The following is a 19,815-nucleotide window of genomic DNA, read 5'->3' on the forward strand; positions in this document are numbered from 1 at the left end:
TCACTTTCTTGATCATCATCTATGAGCATTTCTTTTCTCAGGAGTGGAATGCTAGGAGTTGGCATAATTGGGGTGATAACAGGAGGACGAGGACTAGCCAGGCCATCCCTATACAGGGGAATAGCAGGACCAATAGTTACTGGAATAGTCAGGGAATCTGGATGGGGATGAATCTGGGCTATGGTTCGAACTAAATCATCTCGCTGTCTAGCCAGGGCTTCTTTCTCTTTTTCTCGTAAAGCCTTTTCTGCGGAATTGTCATGCAATACTTGAGGAACTAAAGGAGGGTAAATACTTGGGGCAGTCGGAGTAAACAATCGAGGAGGGCCTTCCCCAAACGGCTGATAGTTCGGGACCGTGGTCTTAGGTCTGCAAAACCCATCCCCTTCACTGGTTTTACTATCTGTACCCGTTCCATCTGTATCACTATCCCTCCGACATCTGGGATACTTTGAAAAGGGGTTTGGTGATTGCACAGGTTCTGATTCTGCAACATAGGGAGGTGGGTTTTTCATTAACAAATCTTCTAGGTGCTCATCTTCTGAGTCCCCTACAGGCATTAGGTGATGGGTCTTTTCTTTACTTTTTCCTTTCTTTTCTTCTAATACCCCCATCATTGGAAACAATCCCTCTGTCATCATGTTTTGTCTCCACTGTTTCATCTTCTGCTCTTTGGTTTGCGCTTGCACCCTCGGATACCATTTACTTAATCCCTTGTCCATCCGGGGTCTATCTCTTTCTAGAGCCTCAATCTCCCATTCTTCCAGGGCTTCGTACTGGGTCAATCTAGGTCTGGGGTGTAATTCATTCATGCGGGTCCTCAAGTTAAACAGGATCCGACCATTAAATGTACCTTCAATAGGGAATGCTAGGACTCCGTCATCTGCAGTATACTTTGCCCAGTTTTCTAACCATACACAGGTATGATACCCTTTGTCAAACATCATGAAAGAGGCAGGAGTATTTGGTGGGGGAATGAGCACGCCTTCCCTCGTTCTAATGGGCTTGTCTGTTTTAAAAAAATTCTTTACTTTGTCAGTAAATGACATTTTCCTTTTTATTCCATACATCATGTGCGGTCTACCTCGTAAAATCTGATCCTTATGAAATCCTAGGTACTTTGGATTCGGTATAAAATCGGGATACCACATACAACTTTCCAGACTCGCTTCTAACTCGGCCTGATTAATTTTGTTTACCTTTGTGCTTCCAATGCTAGCGCGACTTCTATTTCGTAGTAACCAATCAACTCAGTGAATACAAAAAATCCTTAACCAATGGGTGCGCGGCCTTTTCGCAAGACAGAGTCTCACGCTTCGGCACTCACCCCTCCTTCACAAATTCGGCTTCACTATACACCCGCGGTCTTGACCAATGCCAGCGCGGTGCGGAGTGACGTCAGAGCAGTCTTCCGACCGACTCCCTCCTTCACAAGGTAACGGAAACTTTTTACTTTCCCTAAAGTGCGAATGCAAATCTTAGTCAACAACACGCAACGTCTGCCACTGTGCCTGAGTGTTCTAAACAGATAGAAAAATTGTCTTTCGCTACTAGTAAACCACTTCTGTCTACTTTTCATTCACTCGGGGTAGACTTCTTTGCCTAACCTCTCATACGCGTAAAATAGAACCTGTTATTCCCCTGACTCATCCACTTCTTCCTGGGATATATACTAAGTCAGGCTTTCACCAGCGAACTAATTTACTTACCATTCAAGCCTCGGAGACCCTACTACTCCTTCCGTATGCGACCCTTACTAGGTGATATCGCAATGAAAGTTTTATAAAGGGACTCGTAGCTATCATTTACTCAGATACAAAAAGATCCTAATTAGTGCTTCCAGTTATTCCTAACCCTGCACTAATGACTCAAGCAAGTGACTTCAGCAGCTAACCGGATTCTGCTCACCGTTAGCTATAATACCTCCCCGGGGATTCGGACTACACTGAACACTTACAAACAATTCTTTTGTTAATATTGCATACAACACTTATAGCAGCAATGCAAATTCATATACATAGACACATATATATCCTTAAAACATTTCAAAATCTTTGAATCAACGTAATAAAAAAATCAGCAGCATAGAAATTTTAGCAGCACATTTTATTTTCACGGTTCATTTATCAGCTATCCTGTCTACCTAATTTAAATAGTCCTAACCATCCTCTGGTTACCAGAAAATTACTGATAGAGCGCGCAGTTCACCCGGGTCACCGAGGTTACCAATTTCTTACACGCACTGGGCCCTGGCGTGCATCCGTACAAACAATGACTTGCGTGAACCGGGTGAAATCCTACACGCTGCTATGAGCAATTAAAGTTTAACTTCACGCCTCTGCTGACCATGTACCTGACTTACCACAGGCACATTACTCTTGACAGACCAGGAGCTAGCAGGGAATAGGTGACAAGGGATCTAGAAAAATGCACTTTATAATCAGAACATACTTATCCACGACTTTTTGTAAAATGACCACAGACACCTGATGAGTTTAAACTTTTATATAAAGATTTCAAAGAAAATATGCCAAAGCAAAAAGCGATATGCAAAGAAATACATCAATCATTAAGATCAGAACCACAATATAGCTGTGAATTAGAGCAAGTACCATTTGAGTATATGGGAACACTAAAGGTAAAATATTAAAAACAGAACTAGTTCACCGCAACTTTATACTAGAACATGGGATATGGATGGGACCTAAAACATGTACTTAACCTAGACTATTTAGGCTATTCTTGCTAAGTTCACTGCAATCATACTAAAGGAAAGGGAAAAATAGGAACATACTAATAAATTCGATAGTTCAACAATGTTCTAAAGGAAGGGAGAGATGTGGAACAAGTCTAATAAGCAATTGCAGATATGATCGGCATTTCAGGAAACAATATCACAGGCAAGACTGCTATATTTAAGAAAGGAGAGTAAGGAATGAGAATGAGAGAGAAGAGCTAGAACTTTTGGGAAAACGCAAACCCACAGCTTATATTTACCTAGATAGGAGTGAGGACTAACCCTGGCCACGGGTCAGTTAGGAAAGACGGGGACAAGGACCCTCAAGGATTGGAATACCAGAATGCGAGCAGGCACAGCTCAAGGACAGTTCAGGACAGGATACCCCTCAGGTTTGGGTCAAGACTGGGCCTCCCAGGGTACGACCAACACCTACAGCTTCGGATGCAACGCCTGCGTTACCCCTCTCCTGCAAGTAATCCGCCAGCAACCCCGATTGGGTTTTCAAATTTCCCCAGCAAAGTGCTTCGCCAGCACTTAGGATTATTTCCACCCCTTAGGAGTTTGTGGAAAGTATGGACAGAGTGCTCCGCAGCACTCTCAGATTGAGCACCTATAGAGTTCGTAGGGTCAGTGACAGGTCTGCTACTCGGACAAGTCGGACAATTTCTCTATGGAATACCCGGTCAATTATACTATTTGGGGTCCCTCAGACCACCCACTAATGTTGCAAGTGATAGTTTCCCACATTGTGATTGGTCAGGAGAGGTGACCTGGTCTTTGTCACCTCCTAGAATTCAGTGTTCCCATCATGAATATGAAAATTTGCACATCCGCCCCTTGAGTTCACGTTCCCATCATAGGAATACAGAAAAACAATACAAGTGCATGGCAAATAGCAACAGTGTCTCTTCGCTCAAGGTAGGATTCGATCTCCTGGAGAGAGTTCCCAGGCGCATTAGGCTTCATGAGCCAGCTGGCTTGCTTCAGCTTCTGCGCAGTAGAGTTTCTCCCCGGTCACATGTTGGTGCCCAGCAGAGCCTCAAGTATGGCTCCGCTCCCGATTTTCCCAGCCCCAGAGACGCGGTACATGAAAAGTAAGCGAGAACAAATTAGAATCATACATAAAACTGATCACACTGTATACCAGGGTAGAGTTTACTACATCCCTTACTTTATAATATCTATAGCATTACAGTTTAGTGCGAAAAGGCGGATAGGCTGAAGCAGCTGTAGCAAGCACAGTGCGTGGTGAAAGACAAGCGGCCATGTTTGCAACAGTGCGCATGAGCAACTTATTCCCTCCAGAATGCGAGTGCGTCATATCACATGGGTATGACCGACGCATGCGCAGACTGAATTTCAGCGAAGCGGCCATTTCTTTAGTGCAAGCTTTGTTAGTATGAAAAGACACACAAGCAAGCATCCTGGGGACATCCGCGTATTGGGGAAAACGCTGAACAACTGACGAACAACTGGATTAATATGATTATACATTAGACAAGGCTCTTGAATGAGAGCAAGTCGCTTTACGTGCGAATCCTTGCTCCATCAGTACTACTTAGCGGCCCACCTAGAATAATAAATCTATTAAAAGTGATCGTTTTTAAAGATGAATTTAGAAACGTTCAAGCCCCCCCCCCCCCACTCCACGAGGACAATACTGTAGTAAATTAAGGAGCAAGTCAATTGTCATATGCACCCAATATAGGCCTATATGTGGCCTATATTGCTATTATACGTGGAGCTGCATTATATTTTATTTAATGAATCAGGAGGGGTGTTTGTACAGAAAACATCCTGAAAGTCACATCCCTGAAGATACAGTCATATGTGATAATGACGAAACAGTAAGCTCGGCGAAATAACATAATTGACTAGAATCACACAATTTAGTCAGCAAGGCAGCCCGGGTTTGATCCCGGATTTTCTGGTTTCACATTGTGCAATTCAGACACTAGGGGGCAGCTCTTTCTCTCTCCCACATCATATAAATGTGTATTGCTTGCTTTGCCTATACATTTTGGTGAATGGGGTTAGAGCGTGAGAGGCAGCCAGAAGCCACATGAAAGCTTGGCTCGTTTTGGGCTCGAGAGCACAAGAGGACTTCGAGCTGAGGCAAAGCCAAGCATCTGGCTCGATTTTTCAGTGGCTCATCCACTATTACCTGAATGAAGTACAGACCACAGAGCATACTTTCAATGGCACAGCTGACTCCCTTTCGGCGACCTAATTAGGTGCACAATACTCCTTCAAGAGTGCATTGTGCCCAGTGTGCCCATAACATTAATTTAAACATAATGACACATGTTCACTGCTTGTTAATTATTATCCAAAACAGATGAGTTTAAAGTTGAGTTTATTCCTCAATAGAACACACGCAACTAAGCCCTGGGAGGCAAAGTTTGCTCCTCTCCCTTCACGCAGCCCACTGACTTCTCAGAGCTCCTCAAAGCTAAACAATCCAGACACTGAGAAAAGTCTTAAAGAAAAACAACTAAACAGAACAAGTGTGCCTGCAACCATATGAAAAGCATAACACTGTTTTGTTTAAACAGTGAAGACACATACATCGTTTTCATTTTGGCAGCAAAGTCCGTTTTCATTTGAGATGCAAAATGTATGCTCAGAAAACTAACATTTTTTTCATACAATTTCCAGACTATTTTTTTCTGTTTTCAGTGATACTCATATTTTACAAATTACTTTGACGGTGTAGATTCTTCTATTGAAGTTTCACCAATCCGCTTCCTCGCTGGAGAGTCCTCTGCGGCTCAGCCATTGGCTGCTGCCTAGCAACGCGCCCGGACGCTCACTCCGGTGTCTTAGACAGCCGTCTCCTTGACGCCCAGAGACGCTTTCTCCCGGCTCCGAGCTGTGGGCGCGCTCGTTTCTCGCCGCCGCGTCCAGAGCCGGTCTTTCCCCGAAGCCATGTCGGTGTGCTGTGTGCCGCCCCCTAGCGCTCCGTGCCCCGTGCCTCCGCGGCCGGTGCTCATCTCCCGCCCTCCGATCCCCCAGAGTGTCCCGCCATGCTCCATCCCGCCCCCGGGACCCACCGAGCCCGCCCTGCCCCTGCCCTCCTCCGGCCTGGCCACCGCCGGCTTCCGCACTGCTAAGTACCTTCCGAGCGAGTGGGCGGTGCGGTGCCAGGCCGGCTTCGCCCAGGCCTACTCTGACCGGGACACCTCGGAGCGCGGGCGGCATGACTCCAAGCGGATGGCGGCGGAGACCGAGGCGCGGTCCCAGCGCAGCCAGGCCGGGGTGACCAAGGCCCTGGGCGAGCGGCTGCAGGACCTGCACTTCTGGCGCTCCGAGCTGTGCAGAGAGATCGGGGATCTGAGGTCCGAGACCGACCTGCTGTTGGCCCAGAAGAGGCGGCTGGAGAGGGCCCTGGACGCCACCGAGACCCCGGCCAGCATCGCCAGCGACAACCTGCAGTGCCGGGAGCGCCGGCTGGGGCCCGACCTGGTGCGGGACGAGGTGGAGGTGGAGCTGATTAAGGTAGGTGGATTGAGGCGATAGAACGAGGCAGAAGCAGGATCTACGCTGCTAATCGAACATATCCAGTTCAAGCACGACACTGCTCTGATGTATGCCCGTTCAAGAAATGTTTTTAACTTTTTAAGATAAACTCGGTCACTGACCAAGGAAACTGGAAGTTCCCCCACAAACTAAACCAAGATTGGAGAAGTCCACCAGCCACTCGCCACATAGTGGTTTAAAGATTTTCAAACAGCTGGCATAAGGAAAGCTGGGGTGGTATCACTGACAAATAAGGAAGAGAAGAGGCCTTCTGTCACAGTTCCCCCTTTATATTAAAAAGGAAGACCGGTAACCCATCTCCTGCAGCCAGGACCAGAATCAATACACCACACCATTATTGGTGCCCTGCCTTAAACCCTCACGAAAGGGTGTCAAGCAATATTCTTTGAAGCCGGTGACCCCAAAGAAACTGCAGTCCTGAGGAAGGTGCTACAGTATTTTGTGTTCCTTGCACCGAAACGCGTCAACGCATTTTTTTGATATAGAATCCAAGAAAGGTCTAGTGAGCAACTGATATGCACATATAAGTTGTACTCTTGCCGTCACTCCTTGATCAATTTATGACCTCTGGATCCAGTAATTAATGGTGGTAAAGACATCAGCTAACCACATTCTGTTGGGGGTTGTGTATGTTCCTTATTGTGACTAACTGTAATTTTTATCTGTAAATTTCCTTTTACCTTGGATGACTAGGATGTGTAATACTTCATTTCAATTTTAGAATGTATGTGATGAACTGTAATGAACTGTTATGATTACTTGCTTTTTGTTTTACAAACATTTCTTTCAAAGATTTTTCTTTGAAATTTTAATTTGTCAATTGGTGTAAATTCTTCTATGTTTTAATTAAAAAGACTGTGAACGTTCGAATTTTAGTGCGGAAATTTAAATCCCTTTTTTATTCTTTACTAGTTGAGTTCTCTAAATTAGAAGATTGTATGCTTAGACAGATAGGTACGGAAGTATAGTAGTCCATACTTGAGTGTGCACCCAGGGATTTCCCTTTGACGGATTGACTACCGTAGACAGGGTAGACACGTCATTGATGGATACCTAGGTGTGGGTAACTCTTTGCAAGGACTCGAGACATCTGTACCGGGCATACCGTGCAGAAAGGAGGCCCACTAAAAAAAGCACATCGATTTTCAATGGTGTCAAAGCAATTTTACTGACATATAGCTCACTAAAGCCGTTTGAACGATGCTATTCTATGTTGGTTGCATGCTAGTTATATTATGGTGGGTATAGGACGGCAAGTATACAGTTGACTACTTCATCAGTGATGCCTGAAAGAAGGAGGCTGCCTGTCATATTTACTTGGTTAGATGCAAATTCGTCTCTAAGCTTTCTCGGTTTTCAGTCCTATTATCAGTCGGTACTGATTTCTCGAAAAAGCTTTAATTATTAAAATGCGAGGCTTCCATAATCATTTGGCACAATAATTCCAATTAATATTGAATTCACAATTTCTGTGGTGACATCATCAACCTCACGCTCGCGATTTTTGTCAAATTCCCATCACTCTCTAATTACTGTTCAAATCTTGTCCTTCTTCAATCTTTTCTGACACTAAAATCGGTCTCTGGCAGTGCAGCTCCTATTGAACACTTAAACACATATTTACATCCAAGCGCTCCACTAACCGCAGTAGCACAATCAATCACGTCATCCCTCCTAGGTTAGACATCGACCTTTCCTTCTGTACGAAAATAACAACATCACAATCAGCACCTTAGAGCAAAATATGGATAAAACGTATGAAGAAACCATGACATGATACTTTATCACACCTGCATGGAGGACGATGCCTCTTCTGTGTGTGAAGGCTGACTACTGGCGCAGTTGATTGACACCTTGAAAGTTAGTATGACGTAATAACCATCTCTTATCAACGTCATAAAACACCTGCACAGAAACCGTCCTTGCAGTGGAAAACCTGCCCACTCTTTTTCCACAGTGACGTCATAACCGTCAATTCCACCATATAAGCAGGATTTGTTATCCCGTTTTTAAAGTCTGCGTTATTAGTAACCTTTTGATTTTACAAAAATTATACATAGGATATCATTGCTTATAGGGCTTTCAGCCAGCCTGCTTCATCTATTCTTCCGTTGTTGCGTTAATCACATTTTTCTACTGCCCACTATAGCATACAGTATGTGTCAAGAGTCAGTCCACTTCTGCCACTGGCTAGCTTCATTGTGAGTCACTGGCATTCTGTTTTTAGGTCGAGCATTCAAGACCTCTTGTCTTGTATATACTTTTGTATATACTTATTATATACGTATATGTGTATATACTTTGTGGGCTCTGGGGATTAGCCCTATCCCATGTCTGCCTCTGCTTAGGGACTTTTTTCTGTTCAACTGCCTCTATTTAACTGTCTTGATAGAAAACGACCAGCAGAGGTCAGTAAAATACCAGAATCACTTTAGCATTCACTAGATTCCATTCCATCGAAATTGTCTTCCACGAGCATCCGTAGACAATAATGTTTTTTTCAAATCTTATATTTTCAGTGATATGACCACGAAGGCCCTGATTTTATATTAAAAAGAGAGCTTTGGACTATACCATTTCCCGCTGAAAGGCAATATTTCCCTCCATGTGTTCCCATACCTGGTGTATCACGCAGTTTGGTGCTAACTTTCCCTCCATGTTAACCGCTTCGCTGCGGCGCAAATTCCGCCAAGGTGTGGCGGAATTTGACGCATGCGCAGATTGGAATGCCTCTGGCCATCCGACGCACACGCCCACCGCGACGTCGGACGGCCGGGGGGCGTCCGACGCATCGTAGAGGTTAAAGGACAGTAGATGTTTCAGCACCCAGGCTAATGTGCTGCACAGCTAAATATATATAAAGTCCCAAAGGCGAGATCGATTGCATGCAAATGCTTGTTTCACAAGCGGCACATCCACACGCAACGTAGTTCTCGTCTATCTAGGGACTTCTATAGCAAAGCATGCTTTTTGTGCCCCAAAAATGTTTTTGCTCTCTCCCATTGTTAATCTTTGTATATATATATATCCTGTCTGACATCTCGCACCAACTTTAATAAAAGTCACTGCAGCCAGCAGTGAGCAAGTTAATTTTGGAGTCCGTGTTTTTCTCCGTTTGGTGGTTTCAATCGCCGGAGCGGCAATTGAATATATATATATATATATATATATATATATATATATATATATATATATATATATATACTGGCAGCCCGCCCCAGCGTTGCCCAGGACAGAAGGGGGCTGGGGGCAGCATTTCAGGCTTGCGTGCACTCCCGCCCCAGCCCCCGCCCGCCACAACATTGTCCATGTCCCGGAGCCTGAGCCTTACCTTAGCCGCCGGTCCCGCTCCAGGCGCTTTTCCTCCTGTAATTCACAGTTTGCTACCTCCCGCTTCCCGCGCATGAAGCTGCGCCAGTCACTCCAGGACTCACCCCCGTCCGCGCACTAAGGGATTGTCCGGTCCCGCTCCAGGCACCCTGCCCGCACAGGCCGCCACTTCGCCCAGCAGCAAGCAGGGCCGCGGCAGTCCTCCCAGCAGGTCGGATCTTCCGTCAATGGGCACGATCCGCAGAGCTGCACAGCCTCGGACACCCCGGGCAGCACGATTCGCCGCCATTTTAGGAAGTGTTGCCAGGGAGTGCAAATGATATCAGCACGCACGTGGGCACGATCCGCAGAGCTGCACAGCCTCGGACACCCGGGGCAGCACGATTCGCCGCCATTTCAGGAAGTGTTGCCAGGGAGCGCAAATTATGTCATCACGCAGACGTCACGGCCGGCGCTACTTGCAAGGGACTGCTTTATTTTTTATTTCTAAATTTTTTAAACAACGTATATTTTTTTATTTTAATAGCCTATGTCCTTCTGCCTGCCCTGAGGTTTTCAAATATGTCTTGGGTGTTTGGATTGGTGGTGTACTTTTCGAGTTTACCTGGCTCAAAGTACACAGTTCTCTCTTTATAATAGTAGTATAGATATAGATGAAAATCAATGAAATTATTATTGTCTCTTATTTTAATTACATTTTTTAGAGATTTTAGTATTTATCGTTTTAATTGTATAATATCAAAGTGTCAATATATATTCAACTGATGGACAGCCAAACTTAATACCAGTAATTGTATTATCATCCAAACTTAATCCTCAAACTTGAACCATCTACTTGATGTATTATGAAGAAAATAATATAGCTGGTTAGAACCACCCTATTGTTGTTATCATTACCAAGCACAGGAAATCAAGAATGATCAGCATGAATAAATGTATGAGACTGTATTCAAAATAAGGAAGTAACTAGTGAACAAGAATGATCTATATATGGTCTTCCATTTTCTACCTCTGGTTAATAATCAATTTCAACATTCATAACTGTATTGAGGCCCAACAGGGAACCTTAAGGGCATAATATGAACACAATGCAGAGGGAGAGGCAACTATAAGCAGCAACTAAGTAAAATGATTGAAAGGTCTGGGCTCAGTCCTATTCAGTCATATTAAGTCACACATATTTTTACCAGCACAAAATGCACTTTTTTTGCACATTTACACATTTTGTCTTAGCTTAGTTGGATGGGTAAGGGTCATCATGTCACAGAATGGAATTGTAATAGGATTTAACCCATCATTTGAACATACTCAATGATAAAAGCCATATCGGGATTTAACCTGTTATATCTTTTTAAATCATGAAAAGGTGTTTTAAGCATGATTTTAATGCAAATATAAATATATATGCATGTAATTGTATTTTGCATTGATTCCGGTTACTGAAATGCTCAGAATTATTGTGAGTCTTTCTTCAATATTCATGTAAATGATGAACCAATCAGGAAGTAGCACTGTGCACTTTAAATATTCACTGTATATGTTGATGCACTGTCATGTGATCAAGGCTTTGTGCCGAAACGTTATGGCGACAGCTGAATAAAAAAGAACAGCATCCAAATTACCTGGTCCGTGTCTGAAAGGCGTTGTCGTGGGAGGACGATCGCGCAAAGGAGGCGGAGGTCGTTTATATATATATATATATTCGTGCCCGACGTGAGGAGCGCGGGGAGGAGCGCGTCCAGGAGCGCGAGCTGGACCGGCAGACATGGCGCGGGGAGGAGCGGCGGACAGGCGGTGAGGAGCGACGGACAGGCGGGGAAGAGCGGCGGACAGGCGGGGAGGATCGGTGAGCGGCGGATGAGGTAGGTTATTTATTTGTTTATTTCGGAGCGGTGAGCGGCGGAAAAATGAAGCAAAAATGAAAATCGGGAGCAAGAGGAAGCAAACGGAGCATTACAAAAGTGAGCCAAATGGTGCATTACAGGAGGAAAAAGTTACGTGTGTAGGTTACAAAAGCGTACATCGTGAGCAAGAGGAAGCAAACGGAGCATTACAAAAGTGAGCCAAACGGTGCATTACAGGAGGAAAAAGTTACCTGTGCAGGTTACAAAAGCGTAGAAAGTAAATATAGAGTTATAGGAGGAATAAGTGACGTGTGCAGGTAGCAAGAGGAAGCAAACGGAGCATTAAAAAAGTGAGCCAAACGGTGCATTACAGGAGGAAAAAGTTACATGTGCAGGTTACAAAAGTGTACAAAGTAAACATAGAGGTATAATACTGCAATATATGGAGGAAGGCTCCGGTGGACCCACGGACAACCTCGGGGCGGGCGGGGGCCCTGAAGCCTAATTGCTCCCGGACAACGTCGGGACGGGCTGCTAGTATATATATATATATATATCTTCAAATCCTGCACAGCCGCCACGTCTTGATTCACGCGATGCAGGCAAAGTAGGACACGGACCCAGATTTCGTGCTTGTTAGATTTTTATTTACCCAAGTGTCAGAGACGCGTTTCGCAGCGCGAACGCCGCTTGTTCACTCGACAGTTTGTTAATACTCAGGAAGCATTTTTAAAGTGACAGTGCATGAATTGGTGAATCACGTGTGTTCATTTCACTATAGAAATAGACAAAACACTCTCTCTGTATTTCACAACTACGCTTTGTGCAAATTAGGCTTTCAGTTGATATACAAATATAAGTAAAATACATTTTTGTATATAAATCAACCATTTTTGTAATCACTAAATATTCATTATTCGATTAAAAATATATGTATGTATATATCTCCAAACCGGTTCCAAACACCGCTACGGCAGCGATCAGACTGGGTGCGGTCCCCTGCAGCTGAACCACGGTGCTGTTAATTTCTCCACAATCCCTCAAAACAGAAGGACAAACGGGTCGCACTCCTGTGGTCGCTTTTAGCAGTTATTTCATAACGCAGCAAAGGGCAAATCAGGATCCTGATTTGCCCTTTGCTGCATTATGAAATGTAAAGAAAAATAAAAACTGCTAAAAGCAACCCCTGACACTATGTCAGGGGTTGCTTTTTTCATTTCAGGTTGGCTTGAGTTGGTATTTGACCAAATCAAAGCTGTATTACTGTGACTGGAGTGGTTAATGGCTTTTGTCATTTTACAGCTCGGCAAGGACAGCACTGTGCTAGTCCTATGCTTAAAGACTTTTCTGTAGAAATGGCAAAAGACTTTGTCCTTTTCTATCTCAGCGTGGATAGCACTTTGCTAATCCTATGCTTAAAGACTTTAATAGAAAAACAGACATTTGAGGTGAGCAGATCTAGAGTGTCGCTGGTGTTGAGAGTGCTTTCCACCTAAACTTGAGAACTACCCAGAGTCTCTCCTTCTTTTTTACACACACACACACACACACATATAGGAAGGGTATGGATAATAACAAACACCAGGCGCTGGTACTCCTCGATCTCTCCGCCGCCTTTGACACGGTGGACCATACCATCTTACTGTCCCGTGTCAAGGCGGCTGGAATTGAGGGTTCAGCCCTGATTTGGCTTTCCTCCTTCCTGAGGGACCGCACCCAGGCGGTCCGGCTAGGAGACTTCACAACCACCCCACTCCCTGTCACCTGCGGTGTCCCCCAGGGCTCCTCTCTTTCCCCCTTGCTATTCAATCTGTATATCTTTCCTCTTATTTTCGCTCTTCAGCAGCTGGAGGTCACCGTGTACAATTATGCGGATGACCTCCAGCTCATCTTTGATCTATCCTCTTCCCCCCTTTCCGTCTCTAATTTTCAATTCACCATGACATTCATCAGGGACTGGATGAACCACAACCATCTTAAATTGAACGCGGATAAAACCGAGTTGGTTCTCTCCGGTGGTTCCTTCAGTCCCTGGAACTCTCTCTTCTGGCCCCCACTCTTGGTCCCTCCCCCACTCCTTCAACCACGGTTAAAACACTGGGTGTTAAAATGAACAACCAGCTCACCCTCCATTCACAAATTAGCTCGGTAGTCTCCTCCTGCTTCCTCACCCTCCGAACCATCCGCACTGTCTCCCGTTTCTTTTCTCCCCAGGCACTTAAGGTGATCATGGCCGCACTGGTGATATCACGGCTGGACTATGCCAATGCCCTCTACAACGTTTTAACAAAATGGGGTGACCCTGTGTCCCTCAGAACCTGGGTATACGTAATTCACAAACAAGTGGTTCTGTTGGGTATAGACAATTTCTTTGGGGTGGGCTGTGAGCAGCTCCAAAGCACACAAACAAGCAAGAAGAAGTTGAATGATGTGCATTGAGTCCCGCACATAGGATTTAGTTTCAGGTATAAGTGGTTGTAGAAAGTGATCAATAAATTGATTTACTGGTTCTAACACTGAACCACAGCCAGATATTATGGGGACTCAATGCACATCATTCAACTTCTGGAAGGACAACCATATGACGAAGCCACGCAGTTCATGGTTACACTTGACGTCTCTTCGCTGTATACATCGATACCACAAGACCAAGCGATCAAAGGCATCCATGACATATTGGAGAAACGTCCTGCTCCCCACTGGATACCTACATCCTTCCTGATTGACCTCCTTGAAATTACCATGAAGCGTAACTACTTCGTGTTCCAGCAACAATTCTATCTACAATGCAAAGGGGTAGCGATGGGAGCGACTTATGCCCCGAGCCTGGCAAACTTATACATGGATCAATACGAGGAACGTCACTTATATACAGAAGCAAATCCATTCATTGATTCCATTGCGATATGGAAACGTTACATCGATGATGTAATAATGATTTGGACTGGATCAGAAACTTACCTACAAGATTTTTACCTCTGGCTCAATGCGAGAAGTACAGACATACAATTCACTATGAACTATGACAAAAAAAGCATTGCTTTTCTGGATCTTGTCTTCAAGTCAGAAGAAGGTGTAATAATCTGTGATCTTTACAGGAAACCCCAGGAGAAAAACACTCTGCTGAAATATGACTCCCATCACCCACGCAATCTACGAGATAATTTGCCGTTTGGTCAGTACCTGCGGATTAGACGCAATTGTACTAAGAAAACAGACTTCTTCAATGAATGCGAGACTCTCACGGCACGCCTACGTGAACGTGGCTATCCGGTGGGACTCCTAAAACGGGCGAAGAAAAGAGCTTGGTACTGCCCGAGAGAAGAACTTTTGACCCCAAAAAACAAAAGTCCAGATTCTGTTGGCTTGGTTTGTGTCACAACTTTCCATTCAAAGAGCAATGTGGTAAAAAAGACAATAAAGAAATATTGGAATTTGGTGGCATCTGAACTAAACACTGAAACGACTCCACTTTTTGCATTCAAAAGAGGGAGAAATATAAAGGACAATGTAGTCAAAGCCTTCTTGGAACCACCGAGACCATTGACTCTCAGAGACCATTTAGGCTTACCACCTATAAAAGGACACGTCAGATGTGGAAACTGTAAGGCGTGTTCAATGTCTATGGATGGACCGTCGTTTGTCTACAATAACAAAACCTATAATTTGCCCATCCTGACAAACTGCAACACCTCTAACGTCGTGTATATCATCCTCTGTCCCTGCAACAAACCCTATGTAGGGCAAACGACACAAAAAGTAAAAACACGCATATTGCAACATATGAGCAGGATTCGTTGCAAAGTACAGGGCGCACCAATGGTAGATCACTTCCTTACCAGTAATCATGACCCCACAAGCTTGCGCTGGCGCATCTTAGAAAAAATCATTGAGAATCCGAGGGGTGGTTCTCTGACCACCACACTGAGCAGAAAAGAATGTAAATGGATCCACATTTTGAATTCTGTAAGCCAGGGACTGAATGAACATGAGGAAATCTCGAAACAGATGGCGCTACTTTAACCTGTAAATGTCTAAACTAGCCCCGTTTTGCTGTAACATACATGTTTCCATGCGATAACTCACAAATGTTGATACCTTACTCCAAATATGTAATCAATATGTAAAACCATGAACCGTGTGTTGGTTTGTATGTAATAGCCTAACTAATCAGCTTTCCCGCAATTTACCCTGACATAAAGACTACGCCCCCTTCACACCAAGCGTAGGCCTTTTTGTTGCATAGCAACCAGACGCACCCTGCGTCCTCGAGGAGATAGACTTCACGTTGTCTCAGGCTACGCCTCCGCTCTGATTGGCCACGCTGACTCCAGTCTAACTTCCGGTTTTTGGGTTGCCTGATACGAGTATACTTAATGTTCCAGTTTTAGCTCCTCAGTACGAGCCTTTCCCACGAACAGCTCGGTTGGCGTTCAGATCCAGACCGCCTTTGGCTGCATCGCGGAGTTTGATCGCTGATGTTGCTAAATCAAGGGTAAGCCCACGTTACTGGATACCGAGCCACATCCCATGTTACAGGACTCCGTCTGCAATCCATTTGTTCGGAATTGCGGCGTTTTTTTAAGAATCACTTAGGCACGTCCATAGGTTAACGCTTGTCACCTAGGCACTATAATGACCTAATTTTGTTTGTTTGGATCGGATAACACTTGATCCTAAACAAGCCTTTTAAAATAATTCTTTTAGGTTGACCAACGGGCTACCCTTTGGAAGAAATCACCTCCTGACCGATCCCTTTGTAAGTAACCTTGAGCGACTCTCGTCAATAATTGACGTTTTGTACAAACATCTCTCTGATACCTATTCCTTTCCTTTCAGCCCCCCCCCCTGTCTTGATAAAGACCCGCCGCGACTACCAACTGGGGCGCAACCTGGGTCGAAACGTCGACGCTCTCACTTTTGGCCAAGTTAACTCCAGGAATATGGACACTAACCACTTATTTTCCTTGGAACATTTACTTATATAAGACTGGCCGCATAAACGATAGAAATCACATCGTTTCAAACCTCCCCCGGTCCTCTTTTTCTTTGTGATTTTATTGTACATAAATGTTTTTGTAAATAAGTGTCACCAATATATGTTTCACTTGTCACTTGAATCACCACAGTCACTACTCACGTAATTGCCTAAGTAATTGTCAGTAATGTAGTGGAATGAAGTAATTCCAATTATATACTTTCCTTTTTCTGGTTTTAAAAAAATATAAAAACTTTGACTATCAGAGAGTTTTGCTTGTTTGTGTGCTTTGGAGCTGCTCACAGCCCACCCCAAAGAAATTGTCTATACCCAACAGAACCACTTGTTTGTGAATGCCCTCTACAACGGCATCCCAGCATACAGCCTGCGAAGGCTTCAGATGGTCCAGAACCAGGCGGCCCGGTTGGTCTATGGTCTTCCACGTTATCATCACTCCACACCGCTCCTCAGGGAGCTTCACTGGCTTCCTGTTAAGGAACGCTCCCTGTTTAAGATCGGCTGCATGGTCTTCCAGGCTCGTCAAGGCACTGCCCCCGCCTTCATTTCTTCGCTAATAAAAAATTACGCCCCCACGAGAGAGCTTCGTTCTTCCTCCAAGTCTCTCCTTCAAATCCCGCGATTCAAACGGAAAAAGTGGGGTGGCACCACCTTTTCCACCTTGGCGCCCACCTTCTGGAATTCCCTCCCCGATCACCTTCGCTCTGCCACTCATTATCTTTCTTTTCGGAAAGACCTTAAAACGTTTCTTTTCAGTCAGGCCTTCCCCGTGTAACTTCCCTTCTCCTCTACGACAGTTTTTTTTTCTTTGACTCAGTTGCCTAACTCTCTACAAGCGCCAAGAAACCGTACGGTGCACGCTGCGCTCTATAAATGTTTTAAATTGGAAATTGGAATATATATATATATATATATATATATATATATATATATATATATATATATATATATATATACGTGTGTGAGTGCCCATCAGCTCCCCCATCAATAGAGTCAGTAAATAACATGAAAAATAAGAAACAATGACAAAGCCAAAAGGCTGGCATCCAACACCTGCAGTTATTTTACTATCTCTCTCATCATAATCCTGCTCTTCCTGAGCCTTATGCCCTTTTCCCCAGACCCTGTTTGCCGAACAGAGATGCACGCGGGCAGTCTCCTGAGTTACCCGCAACACCCCGGCCCACTGCTGCCCAGGACAGTGTTAGCCCCCACGTAGCAGGGGCGTAGCTTCCATTTGTGCAGCAGGTGCAGTGACACACAGGTCGGGGTGCTTGAGGGGTCTACGAAGCTTGGAATATTGGTGTAATTCACAGCTCAATCAGCAGGCAGGAGGGATGTTTCCTTCCTTGTGCTAGGGCCTATGACCTACTGTCGCTGACCGGCAGATATAGGGCCAGCAAAAGTAATTCTCTACCATAACAGAAAAAGTCCGGCAGGCATCGTCTTTCTAAGTACCCCTCTGCACTAGTTGAACACCTGCACAGTGTAGTATGAGTGCAGTATCTGCTTGACCTGCAAGTGTGGAAGTGGTTATATGGCATGAGTTCAACCGTGTTTCAGTGCCTTAAATTCAGGACACAAGTCCTAAATGAAGAAGTGGCAGGACTAACCAAGGTATGAAATTGACATCATGGTATGTAATAGCGCAGCGCATAATGTCAGGACACGTGACAACACACATGGCATCACAGGAAGTGACCTCACAAGAAGTGACATCAGATAATAAGACTTCATAGATAGTTTTAGCAGGTTTTTCATGAGTATTTTTAGGTGCATTTCGAGATTTAACAAATGAGATTTTGTGTTAGGATTATGCTAAAAAAGTGGCACAACCCTGATGAAAAATCTGGGCCTCAACTAATATATAAAAAAAAAAATTCTGCCACAAAGTAATTAGCAGCAATGAGAGACGACGCAGTAGATTTGTTCTACTTAATTGGTTGCAATGTCTTCATTTTAAAATATTGTATTGGGTTAAGGCACCTGCTGCAGAGATCCTTGTGTGCCCATTAAGTTTCAGGGAATAATACTAATGGTAAGATAACTCTGAAGGTTAATGCATTTGTTGGAGGGATCTGTGTTTTGTTTAATCCCCGTTTTGAGGCAAGTAGCATAGAGAGTTAATGTGCCACCTACTAAGCACAGAATGTAACATGCAGCTGACAGCTTTTTATTTTATGTTGTAGGTCAGTGTGTTACTGGTTTTAACACAGAGATCTTGTTGTTACTTGCAGTTCATAAATTGTAGTCCCTCTAATACAGCACAGTGAGCTTTGAAGAACGTGTGACTCCTACACCTTGTAACCCTCACTGTTGTATATAACACATCTTGCACATTGATTTACACACTTACATGATTTATTGTTAATGTATAATGTTTGCGTGTGGTGTAAAGCGCTCAGACACCCTGCGCTGGGGTGAGTAGCGCTATAAAAGAAATAAAATAGGGGTATTTTAATTCTTATTTGTGTAAATACTGGGAGAGGTCCAGACATCTGACATTCTTACAGTGCATGCTTATCTCATGGATGTATGACGGAACCACACATGGAATTACAATGCATGCAAGTACAACACGTCCATTACAGAGCAAATGCCTTTATCAGGCATGCCTTTACCACGCAAATCTTTACCACGTATGTGCCTTTACAATGTGTTATATATATTATAACTTGTTGTAAACGCATGCATTATAAAGGCATGTGTGGTAAAGGCATTTGCATGGTAATGGATGCGCGGTAAAGGTATTGCAGGGTTCTGACCGTTTGATAAATGATGTTTCCCATATCTCTTATATACAGGGATTGAAGAAAGTCAAAACCATGCCTCCCTTAAGTACTTGTGAAGTGATGAGCTGTGTGCCTTTGTTTCCTCTCCATTGCATTTGAATCACAGTGTGGGCACCAGGCCGCGCCCAGCCCGGCTACAGGAACAAAGAAGGCCTGATGGCCCACTTACCTTTGGCCTTTAACTATGGCCCAGCTGGAGGTGAAAATAACAAGCCCCCTCGCCTGCAGTTTGCTGCTCGGAACAAAGCAGACAACTTGCAGGCATTGCTGAACGTGTCCCAGTGTTTGAAAATTACATTGGGACAAGTATAGCATATTTCAGTGGGGCCCAACTTCTTGGCTGGGTGGACGGGGTCTACCCTGTGAAAATATTGGGTAGACGCTGTGTACCGCATGTACCCCGTGTACCCCGACTTGTGCCCTGCTTAAATGTATTGCTATAAAACTCAATGAGGCTTTCAACAGCCCTTTTTATAGATGTAATGTAATGTAATGATGTTTTGCAAAGCGCATGAATCACCCTACATGGGGTATCCCCGCGCTGTAGACCGCTGGGGAACCCGTCCTGGCTTT

General features: G+C 44.4%; 1 protein-coding gene across 1 annotated transcript in view; it reads left to right on the forward strand.

Annotated features, from left to right (window-relative positions):
• Nucleotides 1-5,590: 5,590 nt before the first annotated feature.
• LOC147668894 (tektin-4-like) overlaps nt 5,591-19,815 on the forward strand; it is a 71,562-nt gene continuing 57,337 nt past the window's right edge. Inside the window, exon 1 of the mRNA XM_086948373.1 lies at nt 5,591-6,238. Within this exon, the coding sequence (XP_086804499.1) occupies nt 5,669-6,238 (570 nt within the window). The 5' untranslated portion in view covers nt 5,591-5,668. The remainder of the gene's footprint in view (nt 6,239-19,815) is intronic.

This window comes from Lissotriton vulgaris, unplaced genomic scaffold (genome assembly GCF_964263255.1).
Source record: "Lissotriton vulgaris unplaced genomic scaffold, aLisVul1.2 SCAFFOLD_1641, whole genome shotgun sequence".
Taxonomy (NCBI): Eukaryota; Metazoa; Chordata; class Amphibia; order Caudata; family Salamandridae; genus Lissotriton; species Lissotriton vulgaris.